The sequence below is a fragment of the Ictidomys tridecemlineatus genome, chromosome 7 (genome assembly GCF_052094955.1).
Source record: "Ictidomys tridecemlineatus isolate mIctTri1 chromosome 7, mIctTri1.hap1, whole genome shotgun sequence".
Classification (NCBI taxonomy): Eukaryota; Metazoa; Chordata; class Mammalia; order Rodentia; family Sciuridae; genus Ictidomys; species Ictidomys tridecemlineatus.
In genome coordinates this window covers 16,611,419-16,635,776 of record NC_135483.1, presented here as the reverse complement: position 1 = coordinate 16,635,776, position 24,358 = coordinate 16,611,419, and the positions used below count along the sequence as shown (strand labels likewise).

The 24,358-nt window shown below is 34.2% G+C and overlaps 1 protein-coding gene across 5 annotated transcripts in view; it reads right to left on the bottom strand.

Annotated features, from left to right (window-relative positions):
- The window catches only part of Atad2 (ATPase family AAA domain containing 2), a 57,717-nt gene that overhangs the window by 5,759 nt on the left and 27,600 nt on the right, over positions 1 to 24,358 (bottom strand). For 2 of the 5 annotated variants that reach the window (XM_005316183.5, XM_078016731.1), the window contains exons 10-25: positions 23,963 to 24,071; positions 23,196 to 23,311; positions 22,133 to 22,307; positions 21,032 to 21,120; positions 15,733 to 15,892; positions 14,638 to 14,728; positions 13,601 to 13,915; positions 13,213 to 13,342; positions 12,719 to 12,905; positions 11,183 to 11,368; positions 8,023 to 8,158; positions 6,695 to 6,891; positions 6,010 to 6,169; positions 3,907 to 4,029; positions 3,667 to 3,810; positions 585 to 977 (exon numbers count right to left, since the gene is read on the bottom strand). In XM_005316183.5, the coding sequence (XP_005316240.1) occupies positions 585 to 977; positions 3,667 to 3,810; positions 3,907 to 4,029; positions 6,010 to 6,169; positions 6,695 to 6,891; positions 8,023 to 8,158; positions 11,183 to 11,368; positions 12,719 to 12,905; positions 13,213 to 13,342; positions 13,601 to 13,915; positions 14,638 to 14,728; positions 15,733 to 15,892; positions 21,032 to 21,120; positions 22,133 to 22,307; positions 23,196 to 23,311; positions 23,963 to 24,071 (2,711 nt within the window). Of the gene's footprint in view, positions 1 to 584; positions 978 to 3,666; positions 3,811 to 3,906; positions 4,030 to 6,009; positions 6,170 to 6,694; positions 6,892 to 8,022; positions 8,159 to 11,182; positions 11,369 to 12,718; positions 12,906 to 13,212; positions 13,343 to 13,600; positions 13,916 to 14,637; positions 14,729 to 15,732; positions 15,893 to 21,031; positions 21,121 to 22,132; positions 22,308 to 23,195; positions 23,312 to 23,962; positions 24,072 to 24,358 lie in introns of those variants that run through there. The other 3 variants (XM_040293690.2, XM_078016732.1, XM_078016733.1) reach the window with 3 other exon arrangements.

Sequence of the window (24,358 nt, the reverse complement as noted above, 5' to 3'; positions counted from 1 at the left end):
CAATGCCTTTATTTTTTAAAAAATATTTATTTTTTAGTTTTAGGTGGATACAATATCTTTATTTTTACATTTATGTGGTGCTGAAGTTCGAACCCAGTGCCTTGTGCATGCTAGGCGAGCGTTCTACCACTAAGCCACAACCCCAGCCCCCACACAATGCCTTTATTTTATTTACTTATTTTTATGTGATGCTGAGGATCGAACCCAAGGCCTCACAGGTGCTATGCAAGTGTTCTATGGCTGAGCTACAACCCCAGCCCCTGAATTTTTTTGATCCTCAAAATATCTTGCTACCTAGCAATTATCTACCCCAATTTTGCAGATAAGCAATAAGATAAACAAAAAAGTATGCTGTTCCATGTCAAAGCTACCCTATAGGTAATAAACTGGAGGCTCAAATCCATATCTGTTTGCTGTCAAAGTGCAGTTATGATAACAGTGATTTAGCAGCTCAAAGGCAAGTAAAGACAGCATTTTTCTAACTAGCTTAATACCTGTACTATGAAAGACAAACAAAAAAAGCAATTGATATGTAACCGTCTGAGTAGGAACTTTGGGTGAAACATCTATTAATTGAGACTTACCTTTTCCCTCATTTTCATCAGAAATGCCTATTATCTGAGAGTTAGAAGGATCTCCATTGCAAACAACCTTATCTTTTCTCAATTCTGTAGATGGTGTAGCATTCTTAGATTCTTCAAGTTCTTTCTCAATATTGTAAGTACTTGAATTATTTCCCAATTCTCTTTTGCTTTCAGAGGCACTTTGTTGTTTCTCATTTTCTTCTATAGAAGACTCTCCTGTGTTTCCAGTCTCGTTATGATCTACACTTGTATCTTGAGTTTCCTCTATATCACTCTCAATTTTGTCATCTATAGCATTGTGGCTATCATCCTTTGCCTGAGAAATCTTCCTTCTCTTTGTTATAGTGCCTAGGTACCACTTTGACTTTTTGCGAATTTTTCTCTTTAATTGAGCTTCAAAGAATAATAATAATAAAAAAAGATAAAAGAGCATTTAAAAAATTTCCTAATTTTAAGAAATGAAGAGAAAACAACAACAACAACAAACCCACTGAGATGTTGTATGGTCTATAAAAAGTGGAGTACCGTGATAAGGTGGAGAAGTGTACAAGACCTAATCATAAAGTGACCTGTCAGAAAGTCTAAGAAGTTTAGATTTTATCCTGTATCTATTAAGAATCTTGAATAACTTTAAGGAGGGCAATGACATGACTCTCTGATATTTTTTATATATATATAAATTCATTGAAATTTCACTTTAACTCAATGAAGTTTGCTACAAATTTACAGATGAAGAAGCTGAAGTACAGAAAGGTTAAGTATTTTTCTAGACTAGACGCAGTATAATCACACTGTAATTGTCCAGGGGAGAAGAGATAAAAATTAGGTAGTAGAAATGATAAAGGAAAAATGGAGAATAAATTTGAAAGGTATTAGGGAAGTAGATTTCCTAGGACTTAAACGTTATCAAATGTTGGGAGGCAATAAAGATGCAGGAATTAAGTGACCCACAGAACTGGGTATAGTAGCACATGCCCAGTGACAGGGGTGGGGTGAGGGTGGGATGAGACAGGAGGATCCAAGTTCAAGACCAGTTTCAGCAACTTAGCAAGACTCTAAGCAACTTGGTAAGATCTTGTCTCTTATTAAAAAATAAAAAGGGCTCAGGACGTGCACAGTGGTTAAGCAAAACTGGGTTAAATCCCAATAGCCAAAAACAAAAACAAAAAACAACAACAATAAAAAAGAAAATCCAAACAAGGGCTGGGATTGTGGCTCAGCGGTAGAGCACTCGCCTAACATGGGTGGGACCCGGGTTCGATTCTCAGCACAACATAAAAATAAAGGCATTGTGTTGTGCTCATCTAAACCTTAAAAAAAAAAAAAAAAAAAAAAGTATTTAAAAAAATTAGTTTAATAAATCTCTTTAAAAAAAAGAGAAAAGAAAATCCAAACAAAACAAAACAAAAAAAAAAAACAACCCCAAGGGTAAATGTTGTCCAGTGATAACATATTCACCAAAATTTATATGGAAAAGAAGATAGGATTATTTACATTTTAGATGGAAGTAGGTGATAAGGAGTCCAGAATTGGATACATGTATACCACATCAAGTTTAGAAAAGCAAATTTATAAGGGCTACACAGGTTTGTTTAGATTGAGCTTCTAACATATAACATGCATACATAAAGTACTCAAATATCCACAAACAGAAGAAACCCATGTGACTGGTGCCTGCAATCCCAGTGGCTCAAGGCAGAAGGATCACAGGTCTGAACCCAATCTTAGCAATTTAGCAAGACTTATTTAGTGAGACCCTGTCTCAAAATATAAAATAAAAAGGGCTAGGGGGCTGGGGGCTGGGGTTGTGGCTCAGTGGTGGAGTGCTTGCCTAGCATGCATGAGGCACTGGATTCGATCCTCAACACCACATAAATATAAATAAAAGATATTGTGTCTACCTAAAACTAAAAAATAAATTTAAAAAGGGTGTGTGTGAGGGGTCTGGGGATGTGCTTTAGTGGTTAACTGCCCTTGGGTTCAATTCCTGGAACCAAAAAAGAAGAAACATATCCACGTAACTAGCACTCGGATCAATTAACAGAATATGTGTCACCATTCCAGTTATACTATTTTAGTTAAAGCACCCTAGGGTAAATAGTATCTTGAGTCCTAACACAATGAGCTAATTTTGTCCATTTCTGAATATGAATATATATGTTTCTTAAAATCTGTATCTAAAAGTTTAGGAGAGTCATCTGTACTGTTGAAACAGTTGAGGTTTAATCATTTTGTTACATAATAATCCATATATTTTCATTATCCTGTAGATAGGCATTTGAGTTATTTCTAGGATTGCTTCTTTGAACATTCCTGTATCTTTGGTAGAAGTAACATACATAATCCTATGGGATACACACTAGGGATTGACCACTTTAAGGGAAGGGAGCCAATTTCCATGCCTTCAATTTCTATAAAATGACTTGCTTAAAGTAGAGATGACTGAGAGCCTTCTGATAGTGGAAGAATCTTGCTGATACTCCATTTTTATTCTCTTTCCCATTGCCAACCATTTAACAAAGAAGAGCTTACTCTGTATTTCAAATCAATTTCCCTCTGGTGGACAAACCCTCAACACAATAAGAGAAGGTCCTAACTCCAGTAAAACACAGGTGTGCACACGTGAGATCTAACAAGAAATTATGAGGTCGAACTCTGGGAAAGCAAATGATATAGAGAGAGGCTAAAAAACTAAGCAGGGCCTGACATTCATAGGGCTTAATGAACAAAAAGTGGAGTTAAAAGCCAGTCAAAGAGGTGAGCCTCAAAAAAACCTCACAGGCTTCTGGTTGGTGTCCTATGGAGTTACAGTCCAAGAATAAGAGGGAACAAAAACAGAAAACAGACCAGATTAATAGTAAATCAGTTGCAAATCAAGTTAATTCACAAGGAGATGGTGAAATGGGATTTTAAGTAGTATATTGTAAAACTGGATTTAAAACAAGAATGTGAAGTTGCCTTAATATTAGTAAAACCAATATAATTTCCTGTATTAATAAATAAAACCAAGGAGAAAGTAAACAGCTTTAGAAGCTTATAAAGGTTTCAATTGCATAAATGAAAATTACCTGAGAGTACTTACCAGGTGTGCTGCAAGCCACAGGAATACTGGATGCCTTTAGCTTTTCATTTTGCTCTAGATCAGATCTTTTATCACCAGCAAGAGTGGAATTTTGCTTTGGCATCACGTGGTAGTAAGATGGAGCATATTTGGAGGAGCTACAACCTTATAAACAAATGAAATTTCAAAAGATTTCCAGATTTCGAAATTACATGAAGGATTAATTAAACGTCTTTTTCTGGTGCCAAATCATTTTCCTACCTCTTTTCTTTCTAGATTCTTGAATTTCTTCACAAAGCTGCTCAAAGTCTTCATCAAGTTCTTCTTTAATGATTGCATAGGCAGTATCTCTTAAAGCACAGGCTCTATGCCTAATAAGACGATCTGAGAATTGAATAACAAATTCTTAAATTTTCCAATTAAAAAAAAAAAAGCAAAACAAAAATCTCAACATTTTTGGCTTAGGACCCATTATAATTCCTTTTTATTTTTTACCACAAATAATACAAGTTATTAGAATTGAGTTAGTTTGTTTCTGGTACTGTTGTTTTTGTAGGTTTAAAAAAATTTTTTTTGTACTGGTGATTAAATCTAGGGACACATTACCATTGAGTTACATCCCTAGTTCTTTTTACTTTGAGATAAGTTCTCACTAAGTTGCTGAGGCTACCCACCTCAGCTTTGGGAGGGGTATACACCATGGCTCCTGGTCTGACATCTAATTTAATACAGCAGACTAAACCTAAAAAAACTTTATTGTTCTGCCTTATTCAGTTCTCTCTGAAATATCAGAAAAATAAGTCAATAACAACACTAAACAATGATGACAAAACCAGAAGGAAGACTGTCAGTATCATTTGTGAACCAGGAATGTGAAAGAAATTTGGCAGAGATACAGAGGATGTTACTACAGGACAGAGAAACTAAATAAACAATGAAATAGCAACTCTAACTCGGGAAACACTGAAACATTCTAAGCTCAGAGTATAAACACCATAAACTTGATAAAGCTTTGAGGCAGAAGGCAGAAAGCAGAATACAAGGTACTTGACTTGAACTGCCAAGATCAAAATTTCTCCCAGGGCAATAGGCTACACTATTCCCTTTATGAATGATAGGAATAACATTATAAAGAATATTGTCTCAGCCTTCTAATGTGGCTTTTGGGCCTGAAAAAAGGGCAGTCTGTGCAGTGCTTCCCAAATTATGGTTTCTGTACCCATCATCATCATCACACTGTAACTTGTTAGAAATGCAAACACTTAGGCCCATATCCTATATATACTTAAATAATCAAAAACCACTCAGGTGAAGGTACCCATCAATCTGTATGTTAAGAAGTCGTTTAGCAGACTGTGATGTCCACTAAAGTTTGAACAATACTGGTCTAAAATAATTTTTAGATTGCTACAAGAGAGGCAAAAGCAGCAGCAATATGACTGCAGTGAAAGAAAAGCCCCCCCACCTCCAGCGTAACTTCTTCCTACAATTGGGGGTTTCCCAGCTTGCTAGCTTGGTCCTCACTACTTACCTCCAAGATCTGAACTACAAGGAAAAGCCTAAGGATGGCAGGGTAGATGATTGGAAGAGGAAGAAGAGTGAGCTTTCCAATTGTATAGGGAATTATTAGTAGTTTCCTATACCAAAGAATTTATTATGAGCACCAATTAGAATTCTGACAGACATCTACAGTATTGACACATTTGGATAAAGAAAACATGGGGCTTAGGTTTTTAAAAATATTACTGTCAATAAGTATTATACCATGCTACTTTTCAAATAAAAATTAAAAGAGCTTTAAAAAGATATTTTGAAATCTATTTTATTCTAAAGTATTTTTCTACTTTGAGAAAGAAAACTGATGCAAAAAATAAAAAGGCAATTTTGTTGTCTCATTAGAGGATATATAGCAGGTAATTATTAAGTGCATTCAAATTCTGTGTGGGGGGCTGGGGATATAGTTCAGTGGTAAAATGTTTGCCTAGCAGGCACAAAGCCCCAGTCAATCCCAGCACAGCAAAGAAACTCCCTCAATCTATCTCTGCTCTTTCTGGCAGTTGTGACCTTGAGCAATGTTTTTAACTTTTCTAAACCTCACCTTCTTCAATTATAGAATGGTATAAATTTATGGTGAGGATTAAATGGCATTGTGAATGTAAAAAATTTATAATATGGTGGCAGCTCAGGAGGCAAAGGAAGGAGGATCCCAAGTTCAAAGCCAGCCTCAGCAATTTAACACACCTGGGTTCAATTCCCAGTACCAAAAACCAAATAAGTAAATAAATATAAATAGCACCTGACAACTCTTGGTAACTGTTAGTAGCCCCCATACCACCCTCTTAAAAAGAATTCACTAATGCTCACCTCCAGGATCTCTATCTGGATTATATTCTAAAGCATTACTACAGATTAAATCAATATCTCTCAAATAGTCCTTCACGGTCAGATACTTGTGTAGATCGATTTTACTGATTACAGATGAAAGGTCCATTGGTTGCTTAATTACTGTGATATAATCAGGAACCTAAAATTCAAGCAAATGAAGAAATCACTAAATTAACTCTAAACATAGTTTTTTCTCAGCAAGGTGATACAGGGGACAGAAAATAAGACATAAGAATAATACAGTAATGTGATGAAACCTTTGACTCTAAGGCTGTTTGTGTTTGTACTTACTCCTATTCTCAGGCAATGATATTCCCCAGTAACACCCTATACCTCTTTATTCATCCAACCATCATTCATACTTCAATGACAACTTAAGATCTTACTCTTCAGTTCACTTTCACCCTTGTAGGTCACAGCAATAGTTGGCATTAAGACATTTTTCAAATTGTTTTCAGAACATTTGGGTTGGATGAAAAAAGTTAACTGCCTGTTTTCTGCAGAAAAATGTATAACAGGCCTTTAAAGTCTCTGTGCTTATAATACTTAGTACATGTTTCCAAATAGAGATGACAAGTACAGGGTGTAGCAGGAGACTAAATGAATGCCACACAATGAAGCATTATAGAGTAGAAAACATTTGGTCCAAAGATCCAACTAATACCTCATCAGGGTCAACAGGCTTAGTAAATACTCGGAATCGTTTATCAATAGCAAGCCTATGTGTAACGTTTCTTAAGAAAATTCTCAGTTCTCTAAATGTATCTTCTTCTTGTTCTTCAAGTCGTTTCACTTCATCTGCTGTCAATGGTCTTGGCTCAGGTGGTGGTGCTACTGGGAGTACCTCCAAGGCCTGCAAAACTTCACAGGAATGGAAGATTTTAGTTACTACTCCTTTATAATATTGATGGTGACAAATGATTCAGTGCAAGTGGTGCCAGGCTTTGGGGAGTTATCTTTCTTACATCTGTCAGGAATCTGGGAATTTGGAATACAAAAGTATGCCATAATCTCTACTATATATTCTTTAGAATAACTGATAATTTGCAATGCTAATTTGTAAAAGTCATTATCTCTGTTCCATTTGAAGATCATTTAAGAGGCTGTTAAATGAACTTTGAAAATGCATTATTTCCCAAGAATAATATTCTAACTGTAAGAAAATCTGATTAGCTTCTAATATTAATAAGTTAAATTTTGAACTTATGAAATATTTCATATATAACAAAAGTTTAAACAGGTAAACAATGAATACTTGGGATTTAAAAAAAAAAAAGGTTTGCCCCCAATAAGCTGGCAATTTATTAAAGAAGTAAGAGACATAATTACATTATTGTAATGTTGTATTAGTGGTATAAAAAAGAACAATTAATTTTGCCTAGATAAATTAGGGAAGGTCTAATAACAACAACATGTAGCTCTTTAGACTGAAATGAGACAGAAGCATTACTAACATTAAGCATGAGTGAAATATTGAATAGGCAGGAATATATTTTGTGTACAGTTTCAAGACAAGATGTTTTATAACAAGAAGAGGGAGTGGTATATGTGGGGAGGAACATTAGTACCAGAAATGAACTTTGAAGCAGACTGGGGTGTATATACTATGGAACACCCTGGAGGCTTAAGAACTTTAGTTCATTTTAGCAGGTAGATTTTTTTTTTTTTGTACCAGGAATTGAACTCAGGGGCACTTGACCACAGAGCCACATCCCCAGCCCTATTTTGTATTTTATTTAGAGACAGGGTCTGAGTTGCTTAGAACCTCATTTCTGCTGAGGCTGGCTTTGAATTTGAGATCCTCCTGCCTCAGCCTCTCAAGTGGCTGGGATTACAGGTGTGTGCCACCTCACCTGGCTAAAAATAGGTTTTTAAGCAGTGGATCCATCAATTTCATGACTGAGATTTTGAGCTGGAGCTATTAGATATACATCAATGACCATTAATTGATATTTTATTCCCACTTTCTCAAAATTATAAATTAACTCTAACCTGCTTTCTTTTTTGATATAGGAGGCTTAGCAGCTTGTTTTAAGATTAAATCTTCAAAAAATGCTGTCCGTTCTTCTTTACCTGGTAACTGGACATTAAAAATCTCTCCATAATCATGGATAAATAATTCTTGCACCTTAAAAAGAAAATAAAAGCAATATATACAAAATATACATATATGCACCATATACAATGCACGTAATGATTGTTTAACACCCATTTTAGTTAAAACTTAAATATAAAAATGATTTTTTAAAACAAGTCATTCCAATTATACTGAATTTATGTATAAATCGTGTTTGCAACAGATTAGGAACACAGAAACACAGGATCTTCTTTAAAATTCAAGAATCCAAACTACAATTTATATAGTACCTCCATGATAATATTTTAAAAGTTCTAGTGAAATCAATTAATTTACTTTCACAACTCAAAGTGAGAACTAAGAATTGAGTGGTTGTTTACTAAGAATAAAGGCTAAAAAATAACAAGTGTTGGTGAGGACATGGAAACTAAAAACCTTATGTATTGAAGGATACAAATGGTATAACCACTATGGAGAAGAATATGATAGTTTCTCATAAATTTACAACAGAATTATGATATGACCCAACAATTCCCCTAGGGAGATATATATTCCAACAGACATTTGTACACCAATAATCATAAGAGCATTATCATCTGTAAAACCAAGAGGTGAAGATAACCCAAAATATCCACCATCAGATAAATGGAATAACAGAATATATACAATGTAAATTATTCATCCTTAATAATTTGGACACATGGTACAACATAGACAAACCTTGAAAACATTATACTAAGTGAATTAAGACAGAAACAGATAAATATTGTATTTGATATTCTACTTATATAAACTACCTAGAATAAATAAATAAAGTATGAGAAAAGTAGAGGCAGAAAGTATAACAAGTTACCAGGGGTACAGAAAGGAAGGAATGAGGACTTTAAAAGGAATGGTTTCTACTTGAGATGATGAGAAATTACCAAGTATGTGAACTTATCATTATTCTAATGTTTTAAACACCATGCAAACCAATTTTGTCAAAGGTATGGAAAAAAATACTTAGTAAATTCATTAAAGAAAAAAAAAATACAAGCCAGGCATGGTGGCACATGCCCATAGTTCCAGCTATCTGGGAGGCTGAGACAGGAGGATTGTTTGAACCAAGTTTGGGGCTCACCTGGGCAACACAATGAGTTCCATTTTTAAATATAAATAAATAACATAAAAGAGGAAAATGCTAGCATTACTTAAAAATAAATACAGACACCTATAACATATTATATGCTCTGTAGATATACAGGTAGAAAAAAGTCCCTGACCTAAATGTGCTGTAATGTCTAGTAGGATAGTCATACAGATTAAAATTTAATGGCAGATAAGGATAAAAATAAAGCAGGGAAATAGAAAAGTGAATAATATGCAGAGAAACTATTACTATAATTGAGGAAGCCTGATCAAGGAAGACTTCAGAAATTTCAGAGATGATATTTAAGCAGAGACCTGAGAAAAATAAAGGACCATATCATGCAAATAGGAGAATATTCTAGGCAGAAAAATCATGTATTTTGTTCACTATGTGAGTGTTCCAATTGGCATATACATGGAGGATAATTTGGTACTGTAAAAAATTTTAAGTGTAAATACTTTCACTTAGCCATAATTATTCCACTTCTAGGAATTGATCCTAAAAACAAACAAACAAAATTCCACATAGTAATGCTCATGCAAATTAAAATGCAAGAATATTCACACAAAGTTAAATTTAAAAAACTCCAGATATTAGTCAAAATACCTATCAACAGGAATCTAGATTAATATGCCATAGTACATCAAGAAAATGAAAAAGCTATGCAGCTTTTTTGCGGGTAGAAGACGGATAAGGGATTTAACCCAGGGATACTTTTTACCCACTGAGATATATCTCAGCCCTTTTTATTTTTATGTATACATACACATATATATTTTAGTTTTATGTGAACAAAATACCTTTATTTTGTTATTTTTACGTGATGCTAAGGACCAAAACCAGTGCCTCATGCATGCCAGGCGAGCGCTCTATCACTGAGCCCCAGCTCCAGCCTTTTAATTTTTTTGAGACAGGCTCTCACTAAGTTGCTTAGGGCCTGGCTAAATTGTTGAGGTATGCTTTGAATTTATGATCCTCCTGCCTTAGCTATGATTACAGATGTGCGTTACTCATTGTGTCCAGCCCCATAATCCCAGTTATAAGGAGGCTGAGGCAGCAGGATCACAAGTTCAAGTCCAGTCTGAGATGTAGCAAGACCTGATCTTAAAATAAAACCTGTCAGGCACAGTGATGCATGGATCGGGAGTCTTAAATAGGAGTATTGCGATTTCAAAGCCAGCGTCAGCAATAGCAAAGGTGCTAAGTAACTCAGTGAGACCCTGTCTCTAAATAAAATACAAAACAGGGCTGGGGATTTGGCTCAGTGGTTGAGTGTCCCTGAGTTCAATCACTGGTATCAAATAAATAAAACTCAAGATTAGGCATGTAGCTCAGCAGCTGAGTGTGTGGCATGAGTGAGGCTCTGGGTATGATTTCTACCATCACCACCAAACAAACAAACAAACCCTAAAAGAGGGTAAGAAAAAAAAGGAGGCTGGGGCTGTAGCTCAATGGCAGAGCACTTCTCTAGCATGGGTGACACACTGGGTTCAATCCTTAGCACCAAATAAAAACAAGTAAAATAAAGTCGTTCTGTCTACAACTACAAAAAAAAAAAAAAAAAAAGTAAATAAAAATAAAAAAGGACTGGGGGTGTAGCTCAGTGATAGAACACTTGTCTAGCTTAGTATGAAAAGGCCCTGGGTTCAATCCCTGCTATGGGGTGAGGGGTGCAGTAAGAGAAAGGCTTAAGTATTAAATATAGAAATTATACTGATAGATGAATAAAGCAGAGTATTATGATCATGTAACATTTTTGTAAGAGAACAAATTTATAATGTTTCCTTATTACACACACATACCATTCCATCCTATTAGTACAGAGGCCAAACAGAAAATTTTTTCTTATCATTTCATTTACTTCTATAGCACTTGGAATTTTACAATAAATTATTATTTGGTACAAACAACTCTCTTTTAAAGGATAATTCTTTTCCCCAAATTACCTCTTCTGGTAGATCAGAATGGGATTTGTCAGAAGTTGCAAGCAGTAAAACTGGAGCAAATGAAGGGATATTCTGTAATAATGTGGTAAATGTGGCTTTAAGTGTTGGTCCAACTATTTCCCACCACAGGTGAATATGTGGTACATATATTATACTTGGTGCTGTTCTCTTAGCTTCACGAATCATCTAATAGGAGAAAAATTGTATTCAGTATTAGAGTTGGCACATTAGCAATGCTAGCTCCATTAGCCTGAAACAATGTTAAACTTCCCAGAATCAGCATATAAAAACTCAAAAGTTTTAAAATGCTTCATCTCCTAAATCTTACAATCTTGTTTCTAAGTATTTTACAAAAAAAGTCTCATATTTTGGAAACAATTGCTTCAAGCAACTATAAAACAGCAAGATATCTTTTAAGTCTTTTCTCTTACGGTAATGAAGGTTAAACAAAGAATATAAAATACCACACCCCATTAGGGATTCAGCACAGGGATTGAGTACAGGATATACTGAGGTATACCCCCAGATTCCACCCTTTTTTTCTCATCCACATGCATATTTTCTATATTTTATCTGTTTTTTTAATTGATTCTTTTTAGGTATACATGACAACAGAATTAATTTTGACTTAATTACAAAAGCATGGAATATAATTTATTATAATTCAGTACCTAGTACTCTCCCTGCTTCCTCTCATCCCTTTTCCTTTCCTTGCCCTTTTTAGTTTTTGAGACAGGGTCTCCTAAGTTGTCAAGTCAGGTCTGGAAGTTGCAATCCTTCTGCCTCAGCCTTCAGAGTGTGAGTACCACTGTGCCCCACAACATAAAATACTTTTATATTAAAAAGTTAAATATAGGGGCTGAGGCTGTAGCTCAGTGGCAGAGCACTTGCCTAGCAGGTGTGAGGCCCTGGGTTCAATCCTCAGCACCACATAAAAATAAAGATAAAGATTATGTCCATCTACAACTAAAAAAATATTTAAACAATGAATAAATAAAAATAGCAAAAACTTCAGAATAGAAGAACTTACTAAGAAACAGTCATTATTTTTAATATTTTGTAATTACTTTATTTTCACAATATTAATTGAAGTTTCATAATTCTCCAAATGGGGAAAACAAGGCAAAAAGAGCTAATTACTTTTCTAAGATCACAAAGATAATAAATGGTAAAACTGATATTTAAACCTATATTCTTTAATAACTGAGCAACAGGCACAATTTTATTTCATAAACATAAAGATAGAAATCAGAGAGATGAAAAAGAAAAAAGAAACCCGGGCTGGGGATGTGGCTCAAGCGGTGGCATGCTCGCATGGCATGCGTGAGGCCCGGGTTTGATCCTCAGCAACACATATAAACAAAGAGGTTGTGTCCGCTGAGACTTAAAAAAAATATTTTAAAAAATCTCTCTTTCTTTAAAAAAAAAAAAGAAAAAAGAAACCCCACAAAGCAAAAAGAATGAGTAATTCTAAATTTTGTTTCTAGAAGACTGCTTTATCTTTATAGCTTATTTGCTTGGGCAACAACAAATTACCTGTGCACATGTTTCTTCAGGGGATGTAGCACTGACTCCAAAAAGAACAGGAATGTCTAATGTATATACAGTAAATTTTTCCAAAGCATGGATGACAGCTGGTGCTAAGTGAGAACCCTGCCCAAATCCTGGTTCTCCCACTATCAATATTCTTGGTCGAAAAGACATAGGTTGGTAACAAGCATTTCTGAAAGAATGATTAATAAGCTGTGTTTCAGAAAAAAACAAAAGTTTAAATATTTCCCCCAATATACCAATTATAAACTTTCACAAGTGTTGCCAATATGTCCAATCTCCAGTACATGCTTCATACAGTTTCTGATAACAACCAAATCATAGATTTTTAGGAATATAGTGACAGAGGTAGCAACAAAAAAACTTCTGATATTTTAACTTAAATAAAAAACAGACTATAGTTAGTATCTTTTGTCAACTAAATCTAACTTATTTTTAGAGAATTCATATAAAAATATTGACTTGAAAGGAAAATATACCTATTCAAATGTAGAAAATTAAAATTTTCTTTTGCCTTATTAGATTTTTGAGAAAGTCCATTTTCATATACTGATGGAATGTCATCATCACTGTATGTCAAGTCACTTTCTAGCAGAGGACAAGAAATATCTATAAAACAAAAACCTGGATGTTAGTAAATTTTCACTACATAATGCTACAGTTAGTAAATCAGCATAACTTCAAGTAAATAAAAATGCACTATAAACTTAAAATAGGTTAATCTGTGAAGTAAATTTTCTTCAAATAGGTAAAGTTCGACCAAATTTTTTTCAAGACTCTTACAAAGAGACATTTATGGGATGTACAAAATACATTAATTTTACTGATTATGAAAACTAACTTTTAATGGTCAACCAAGTTTTATACCTGAATCTAATGCTTTATTTGTTCTCATGTCCACATGTGGAAATACTCTCTGTAGGGCTTCTAAGATCTTTTGAACAGTACTTTGAAGGAGTGGTTTCACAATGGCAGACAGTGCCTGTCCAGGTGATGTCACAGCTCTCTGGGAGGCTGGTATCATCTTTTGCATAGCTACCTCAAAATCCTTAGCTGAGATATTAATGGAAGAGAGATCCAACTGCAACTTCTCACTAGTGGTATAAATCTGTGGGTAGCGTCGTCTTAGAGCACTTAAAGCAGCTTCAGCACACACGGACTTAATATCTGCACCACAGTATCCTATTCAAAACAATCAAGAAAGCAAACAAACTCAAAAAACTCTATTAGCACGGTCATGGTTAAAAGAGAATTAAAAATCAGGCTAGGCATATACCAGCAAACTATTTAAGAGTAATAAGACTAAAATTGCTCATTCATGCAGTGACCTTATATGGCGGTAATAACCATCAACAAATCAATCAACTTCTGAGTGAAATATACATGCACTAAGTAAAGCTAAGAGTTAAAGAATCTTAAAATCAGACTAGGTTCAAATTCTACTTTTATTATTTACTAGCTGTGTGATCTTTGAAAAATCATGCTCTGCAAATATTTTTCATCTGTAAAATGAAGACAATACTTCTTTATTCACAGGACTAATGTGGAAATTACATAAAATTTTATATATATAAAAATATACAATGTGTGTGGAGATGAAAGAGAGAGAGAGAGAGAGAGAAAGAGAGAGAGAGAGCGTGCTCGCGCGCGTGCTTAACAGGATGAATAGAAAATGTAAATGGTCAGTAAAGGGCAGCTATTATTATTGTCAACTTCACTCTCAAACTTCCCCAAGGTCCATTTGTGAAGTATTATTCAGGACCTTAGAGATGAAAACATGCCACAAACGAGATGAGGAACAAACACAACTTTGTTTTTTAAAAATATAACTTTGCAAGACCACAACTTGTTCCATCCTTTTAATGAATGTAACATTTCTTGTAACAGCTTAAAACAATGTTTACCAACACAGTTTTCTGCTAATTCTTCTAGAAATACGTCCAGTGGTTTGGGATTCCAATCCCTTGTGTGAATCTTTAGAATCTCTTTTCGAGCCTATGAATAAGAATAGTTTAATTATCTACAAATATAATAATGAATTGCTATTCAGGTTAAAATAATTTCAATCTAAATCCCCTTTTACTTATCAAAAACTTTAAAGCAATCACTACTTGGTATAAACAGATATATGAAACAGTGAAAGTGAGAAAAAAGATGCATTTTTAAGAGTTTAAGAAATCAGTTTCTTTGTTAAACAGATAGGCATACATAGTGCCCAAGTTATAGTCATCACAAATGTAAATGAGAGAAATTAAATAAGTACCAAAGTATTGTTGACCTTAGTACACATTAAGAACTGTCTTTGAGAGCACTGAGAGCTCTACCCATATTTTCTTATGTGGTCTTAAAAGGTTTCAGTGGCTTTCAAATAACTGGCTAGGATTCCAATTATATGATAGTGTTCCAGAAAAAGCCAAGGTTAATGAATTAAGACAACAGCTCATTAAGCCAATGAAACAAAACCACACCCAAAGGTGATGCTAAACTGAAAATTATTTGTTTGTTTGTTTGTTTATTTATTTATTGGTGCTGAGGACTGAACCCAGGGCCTTGTGAATGCAAAGCAAGCACTCTACCAACTGAGCTACATTCCCAGCCCTAAATTTAAAAAATTTTCATAAGATTTTTATTTTTTTAAAGAGAGAGTGAGAGAGGAGAGAGAGAGAGAGAGAGAAATTTTTTAATATTTATTTCTTAGTTCTCGGCGGACACAACATCTTTGTTGGTATGTGGTGCTGGGGATCGAACCCGGGCCGCATGCATGCCAGACGAGTGCACTACCGCCTGAGCCACATTTCCAGCCCCCTTTCATAAGATTTTTAGAGGGTCCACGTTATACTTAAAAGAAAAAAATTATCCCCACTTGAGTTCTTTTAAAATATCATTTGATAATATCATGATATGCAACTCAGGAACCTTCAGATTTTTACTGTATCTGAATTTGTCAACAGTTAAAAAGTAACATATTTTGTCAAAATTTGAGTGACTTAAACTCTTACATCTTTATCAGGTAGGCTAAAAAGAAATTCTCTGTCAAAGCGACCAGGTCTTCGTAAAGCTGGGTCTATGGAATCTAGTCTGTTGGTAGCACCAATGACTACAATTTCTCCTCTGCTGTCCAAACCATCCATAAGAGCTAGCAGGGTGGAAACAATTGAACTAAATTTAAAAATAAGAGAGAAGATATCAATATTATGAACACAGAATATATATCGTTCAATAATATTTCTTCTTTTGATAAGACTTAATGCATTAAACAGTAACAAATTTTCACAGGGCACCTAGTTACTTTTTTCTTTTCTTTCTTTCTTTTTTTGGGGGGGGTGATGGGGATTGAACTCAGGGCCTTATACATGCAAGGCAAGCACTATACCAACTGAGCTATACCTGTAAAATAACATAATAAATGGCACAAAGGAACTGAAATTAATATAAAACAGATGGTCTTTAGAGCACTACAAATGAATCCTAGAAGTCATTTCATGAAGCCTAATTTCACCAAAGAACTTGAGAGTACTAGTTATTCCATGCAGAACAAATATTATCTAAAAACATACCCTTTTACACACACACACATGATCAAAAGACACCAAAATAAAGGAGAATATAGAAAAAAAAGCATAAGAACATAAGATGTTAACACAATAATCGCCATATCTTCACCTTCCAGCATGAACAATAACCACCAGTATTCCTTATCTCCACCTAAGAGGTTTTAAAAAAGAAAAAAATATCTGCCGGCTGCATGCCTATAATTTCAATAACTCAGGAGGCTGAGGTAGGAGGATCACAAGTTCGAGGCCAGTCTGGATATGTCTCAAAATAAAATATAAAAAGGGTTGGCAATGTAGCTTGTAGTAGAGCCCACTGAGTTTGATCCCCAGTATTGCAAACAAAACAAAAACAAAAAAACCCACCAAGAGATAAAAACTTAAAACACCCCACAATATCATTACTCTAAAATTAAATGACAATAATTCTTTAATATCATCTAATATTCAATTTTCTCAAATTATCTCAGTTAAGTATCTCTTTTTTTGTGGTGCTGGGGAAATCCAAGGCCAGGTGAATGTTAGGAAAGTACCACTGATCTACCTCAGCCCCTCCTAAGTATCTTTTTCTTTTTGATTTATTTAACACAGGATCTACAAACATTCCATTATTAGACCCTCAAATCCTTAATAGTTTCCATTATACCCTCACCTTTTTTCCCCTCTAAGACATTTAGTTGTTGAAGACACCAGGTCATGTGTCTTGCAGAATTTCCTTCCCAAATTCTGGATTGGGCCAATTGCTTCCTGAAGGGGTCATTTAACTTGTCTTTTTGATTTTCATATTTTTTGTAAACTGTATAGTTATATTTGGAAGATTAATACATTGAGGTTAAACTGTATGTGAGAACATATTTCATAGGAAGATTTCATGTGATTTCTATCAAATCACTGTGGGAGGCACATGATACCAGCTTCCCACCTATGATCAACCAGTGAATTTGATTATTAGATGAGTTGTTACTAGCTTCCTCTATCCAATATAATTTTTCCTAGCAACTTTTTTTTATCAATTATTATCCTTCTAGCAGTTAATAATTATTGTGTAGATCAAGATTTCTCAACCTTAGTACTACTGACGTTTTCAGCCACAAAATTATTAGCTATGGAGAGCTGTTCTGTAAACTGTATAATTTTTTTTTAATTTATTTTTTAGTTGTAGCTGAACACAATACTTTTATTTCACTTATTTATTTTTATGTGGTGCTGAGGCTCAAACCCAGGGTCTCGCATGTATGAGGCAAGCGCTCTACCACTGAGCCACAACTCCAGCCCCAAACTGTAGAATTTTTAACAGCATCTTTCGTCTTCAGCTACTAGATGCTAGTAATCAACCCCAACCAACTATGATAATAAAAAAAATGTCTCCAGACATTTGTTCTCTAGAAAGGGAAGAAAAAAAAGATTCCCCCTAGTTAAAAAAATCACAGGTCTGAATGCACTATTTTATAAGCAGCAGCAAAATGATGATTTTCTAATTTAATTATTCCTTTCCCATTTATTAGCTGTGACTTTCCTATTAAAAAAACTTGTTACTTTGCTAACTATTAAATTATCTTGAATTATGATCTGCATAGGACAGGAAAAATGTTTACCTTTATCAATTTTCAGAGGAAAATTGATCATTAAAAATTAATGATTTTCTGTAGTTGATGTGTTTCAATCTGTTATAGTTATTTTTAAAATATTTTTTAAGTTGTTGATGGACCTTTATTTATATTTATATGTAGTGCTGAGAATCGAACCCAGTGCCTCACATGTGGGAGGCAAGCACTCTGCCAATGAGCCACAACCCAGCCCATAGTTATTACTCTTGATACTCAAATTGTCCCATGTTTGGCAAATTAGAGATCCTACAAAATTGATTACTATATCATTCTTATATGATCTAAATATTCTTCAATTGTTTTCTTGAATTTTAGGGATTACAAGATGTTCTAGGTTATTTCCTGGTTCAGTACTGTAATCTGCTACCTCTTCTGAGTCCTAGTATTTAGAGATACTTAATTGATACTGAACTGTGATTGCTTCTAGGCCTCCTTTTTATTAAAAAATGCTTATCTTGGGCTGTGGTTATAACTCAGTGCTATAGTGCTTACCCAGCTTTTGTGAGGCATTGGGTTTGATCCTCAGTACCACATAAAAATAAATAAAACTTTGGATTGTGCAGAGGGGATGAGGGGAAGGGAGGGGATATGGGGAGGAGAAGGACAGTGGAATGAGATAGATATCATTATCCTATATTCATGTATGATTACACTACACCACATTCAGCCAGAGGAAGAAGTTGTGCTCCATTTATGTACAATGCGTAAAAATGCATTCTATACTCATGTACAACTAACTGAAAAGGTAAATAAACAAAGGTATTGTGTACACTTACAGCTAGAAATATTTTTTTAAAGAGTTCATCTTATGCCTGGCATGGTGTGCATACCCCTAACCAACTACTCAGGAAGCAGAGACAAGAGGATTACAGCTTACTAAGTTGCCCAGTCTGGGCAACTTAGTAAGACCCTGTCTAAAGTATTCTCTCTGTTAGGCTGATCTTACTTTCTAATGACATTCACATAATTACAAAGTAGAGTTACTCTACAAAATCATCACTGAGATATAAAATATAACTTAACTATCTTTAATGTGCTAAATTCTAAAAAAAAGCTTAATTTAACAAAAACATTTACTCTATATTTTAAATCTTCATGAAAAAAGTATACTAAATTTCTTTAAAAAATTTTTAATTTATTTGTTCTTTTAAAGATATATTTGACAGTATTTTTAAAAATATTTTATTTTTTAGTTGTAGTTGGATACAATTTCTTTATTTTATTTATTTATTTTTTATGTGGTGCTGAGAATCTAATGCAGGGTCTCACGTGTGCTAAGCGAGCGCTCTACCGCTGAGCCACAACCCCAGCCAGACAGTATTTTCACATATTATACATACATGGAGTATAACTTATCCTAATTAGGAATCCATTCTTTCATTTTGTACATAATGTGACATTTCTTTAGTCACGTATTCATATATGAACATAGGAAAGTTATATCCAATTCAATCTACTATCTTTCCTATTCTAATCCCCCATCCTTCCCTTCATTCTCCTTTGTCCACTCCAATGAACTTCTATTCCCTCTCCCTCCACTCCTTAATTGCATGTCAGCATCCACATATCAGAGAGAACATTCAACTTTGGTTTTTTGGGATTGGCTTATTTCATTAGCATAAGAGTCTCTAGTTCCATCGATTTACCGGCAAATGTCAACTAAATTTCTCTTAAAATGAGAAATTTTCCCTTAAAAGCATGTTTTTTGGGCTAGGGTTGTAGCTCAGTGATAGAATGCTTGCCTAGCACATGTGAGGCACTGGGCTTGATACTCAGCATCATAAATAAATGAAATAAAGGTTCATCGACAACTAAAAAAAGCATGTTTTTGCTTGCTAAAATTCCTTTAGAACTGTCCCAAAATATAGCACACAGTCCATCTACTTGATTGTAAAATGATGGTAGCATTTTAAAATGTTTCTCCCTATTAACACAACGAAGATAGTATGGTTGATAATGAAATGTATCATATATAAAAAGATTTATTGATTACTAAAGGACATGAATAGATAAAACTTTATTCTACTTCCTTCCTCCAGTACTGGGAGGTTTAATCCAGGGGCACTCTGCTACTGAACTACATCCTAATGCCCTCCCGCCCCCTTTTTAATTTTGAGACAGGGTCTCACTAAACTGCCCAAGCTTTCCTCGAACTTGCAATTCTCCAGCCCTAGCCTCCCAAGTAGCTGGGATTATTGACATGTACAACTGACTGCACTTGGCAGGTAACTATTTTTAACATGCTATTAGACATTTTAATCTACTCAACAATAAATGAAATTGTCTATCATCAAGAAAGTATAAGGCCATCAGAATAGAATACATATTTTTGATGTTAGTAAAGTAAAACAAAGACAAAACCTACCTATCAACACATTACTATGTCTTGTTCATCTTCTCTATTATGTATGTAAAACACTGGCATATTTGAATATATGCCAATATGTTCTTTAGGATAACCCAATTTAAGCATGAGATCATTTGAAAAGAAGCTCTGAAAAACTAAAAATAAATTGGGACTAATTTAGATTCAAGGTGGGGCTGTGGCTTTAGGAAAAGTATTCTTTTAGATAAGCACCTAATCATGGGGGAAAAGGTCCAGTTTTCTCATCTTTAAAATGATGTATTAGAATCTTGAACAAGTAATAATGCCCTAAGACATATTTTGTTTGGCCCAGGCAGTGTCTTAAAAGCAGCTGAATTAATTGGCAACATTTTAAGATGTTTAAAATTTTTAATGTAAAGTTAAAGAAAGAAAATCTATTTCTCAAGTCTCAAATACTACAAACCAATTAGGTTGGAGCTAAAAATAAGTGGTTATGTTCTTGTGCTCAACATTCAACCACATTTCCCAACATAGTCAGAATCTTACCTCTAGCCAATCTCGCTTCATGCACCTTATTTTACTGGCCTATATCATGAGTTAAATCTTTTGTAGCTATGACTTATATACTGTAATTAGAACACTCTGACACTCAGAACAGGTTTACTTTCTTTGTACTATATATTAGGGTTTTATTACCAAAAAGGGAAATTATTGATCTTAAAGTTCCTTATCATTAACATTCTCTTTCTCATATCACATCAATACAACTCAGAATATAGTAAGAAAAGTAGAAATGTCATCAAGAAACTTTTACCTGTGAATTTGATCTTGCCTACTTGACCGAACTGGAGCCAGACCATCGATCTCATCAAAGAAAATAATTGATGGACGCATCTGATAGGCCTAAAAGTAGGTCCAGTGGTCACATGTTACCATAAAAAGCCTCAAATACGTAGATTTAATATAAAGCATTTTAATTCATTACATTCAAATGTATTCACCAGAATTTATTTATAATTACTTATAATTTCTAAGTCTAAATGCAATTTCCAAGGACTATGTTTCAAGGACTCAGCCTAAATCATAATAACAGTTTAATTATATTGGTGTTTTCAACTGGAAACAATTGAAATACATTCACCACTGGTTATATATCTTAGATTTCAGAAAGCTGTAGTTACTGGAACACACATAAAAATATCTATTAAAGACTAATTGTTGAGGCAGAATAGAGGACAGTGACATAGTCTTCCTCCATGTTAGGAGGAAAAACAGAATAGAAAAACATTATTTAGTAAGATGTCACCATTTAAAAAATCAACTTCAGTAAAGATAAAGAAAAAAAACTTTTTTTCTTTGTAATTATAGGTAGACACAATAGCTTGCTTTCTTTATATTTGTGGTGCTGAGGATTGAACCAGTGCCTCACACATGCCAGGCAGGCGCTCTATCACTGAGCCATACCCCAGTCCCCTTAGAGACTTAAAAAAAAAAAAAAAAATCAAGATTTTAAAAAGTTTGTAGCCATGTCTCAGAGCAGAAAATATTATCTCACAATGTGCTTTTGATACACTCTGAAGTATGAAACTGAAAAGTCACTCTAGGGCAGAACTGTCTTCACATCCTGTACTCATACATACCTCAATACTACAGTCTCTAAATATGAGATTACCACTCTCACTAGGTGTAAGACCTAGGCCTCCAAAGAACTTAGATCCAATTATTCATTTCTCCTGTAACTATAAAACTATTAATTACAGGTCAGTGTAATCTTAACACATCAAAGAAAATTAATCTAGAAGGATTATATATTGGGAATAATTCTTCTGAGTGATTAAACAAAAAGTTTATCTAATCCTTAAACTTATTACATCTGCATAGATTAGAACTATGTAGGCAAATTTCAATATCATACCTGATCAAATAGCAATCGTAGCTGTCTTTCAGATTCCCCTACCCATTTACTCAAACAATCAGCACCTTTCCTCATGAAAAATGCTACTCTTTTATCCCCTTGACTGCATTCATTGGCAAGTGCTCTAGCAACCAGAGTTTTTCCAGTTCCAGGTGGACCATAAAACAAACAACCTCTGTAAAATAATATGTTAAACATTTAAGTACTACATTAAAAAGTAGACTATTAAAACAAAAATTAGGAACCAAGTTCATGAGTCCATAATTAGTGAATAAAACAATATAAGATAAATGTAATATAGTTTCAATCCACAAAGCACAATTTAAAACCTGGGAGTTATTATTGATACTATAAAAATACATACAGACAATAAAAATAAAGCCCTTTATTTGAAACATTTCATTTCATTCATTCATGATTTTCTGTAGTTGGAAGATGTTCATCATATTCTCTTACCTTCAATTGCAGTCATACAATTTAAATGTATGTTCAAATGTATATTTTAAGATAGGCGAGATATAGAGAAAAGTTGAGTTGTTTGTTGTTTCTTTTTGAATTCACTCAATTACTTAACTAGGCACTTCCAAAATGTCCTCTAAGAAGTCATTGTTATTGTTTAATAGCTTCTAAATTTTTTTTGGTAGGAAGTATTGGGGATTGAACTGAGGGATGCACTACCACTAAGCTACATCCCCAACCTTTTTGTTTTTAGACAGTGTCTCACTTAAGTTACTGAAGCTGGCATTGAAGTAGTAATCCTCCTGCCTCAGCCTCCTGAATCTCTGGAATTAGAGATGCACGTTACTGTGCCCAGCTTTTAATTTCTTAAACTATAAAATTTACTTTAAAATGCACCAATGTTTAACTGATTGATTTATTATACATTACTAGGGGGAAAAAAAAAACATACACTGAACTTTCTATACTGGGTTATTCAAGAAGAAACGTTACATAAGAAAAAAAAAATCAGGAACCAGTGTTTAAAATTAAGTAAAGGTGTAAAAATTAAACAATAATAGTATTTAGCAGATTACGTCTAAAATCAAAAGCATAATTTAATTACCTTGGGGGTTGAATTTTGAATTTTTCAAAGACCTCTGGATAAAGTAATGGAAACACCACCATCTCTTTTAGAGCTGCAATATGTTTGGACAGGCCACCAACACTATCAAATCGTACCTGGCAATGGAAGAGAAAAGTGACAATTTTAGACTTAAGAGTCAAAATTAAAATGTTGCCCCTAATATCCCTCCTACCTGCACAGTCAACTCAGTAACAGTATCTTTTTTTTTTTTTAAAGAGAGAGAGATTTTTTTTTTAATATTTATTTTTTAGTTTTCGGCAGACACAACATCTTTGTTTTTGTATGTGGTGCTGAGGATCGAACCCAGGTCGCTCGCATGCCAGGCGAGCGTGCTTCTGCTTGAGCCACATCCCTCGCCCCAGTAACAGTATCTTAATTGTGACTGAAAGATTTTCTTTTTAAATGTATATAAAGATTAAAATTTCTGATGAAAAAAAATAAAGATTTTTTTTTTCTTAACTTTAAAACTAATCTACAATACTGGAGCATAGTGGTGCATGCCTTTAATCTCAGCCTCTCAGGAGACTAAGGCAGAAGCATCACAAATTTGAGGTAAGCCTCAGCAACTTAGCGAGAACCTGTCTGGGGGGAAATGTGAAGGGCTGTAGCTGTAACTTGGTGGTAGAATGCTTGCCTACTATGTGCTCTTGGTTCAATCCTCAGCACTGCGAACAAAACTTAAAAACTATATTAAAGAACAACATTATAGTTCAAGTCGAGTATACATTTCAAAATATAGTACTCACTGAAGAATCTAGTTGCATTGGATCAACATCAGCAAGGCTAGCTCCAATTTTCATTCGATCTTTATAAATTCCCCTTAATTCATCTTTTCGAAAATTTAGTGGGAGGCACCTATGAAAAAAGATTTTAAAAAGTACAAACCTATCAATTCTCTCTTCTCCCCATAAACAATGTTAGAATATTATCATTTTTCTTAATATTTGCGGTGACCCACACCTGTAATCACAGCAATTCGGGAGACTTGAGACAGGAGGATTGAAAGTTTGGGGCCAGCCATGGCAACTTAGTGAGATCCTGTCTCAAAAAGTAAAAAATAAAAAGGATTGGGATGTGGCTTAGTGGGTTCAATGCCCAGTACTAAAAAAAAAAAAAAATTCAACTGAAAAAATCTAACAAGT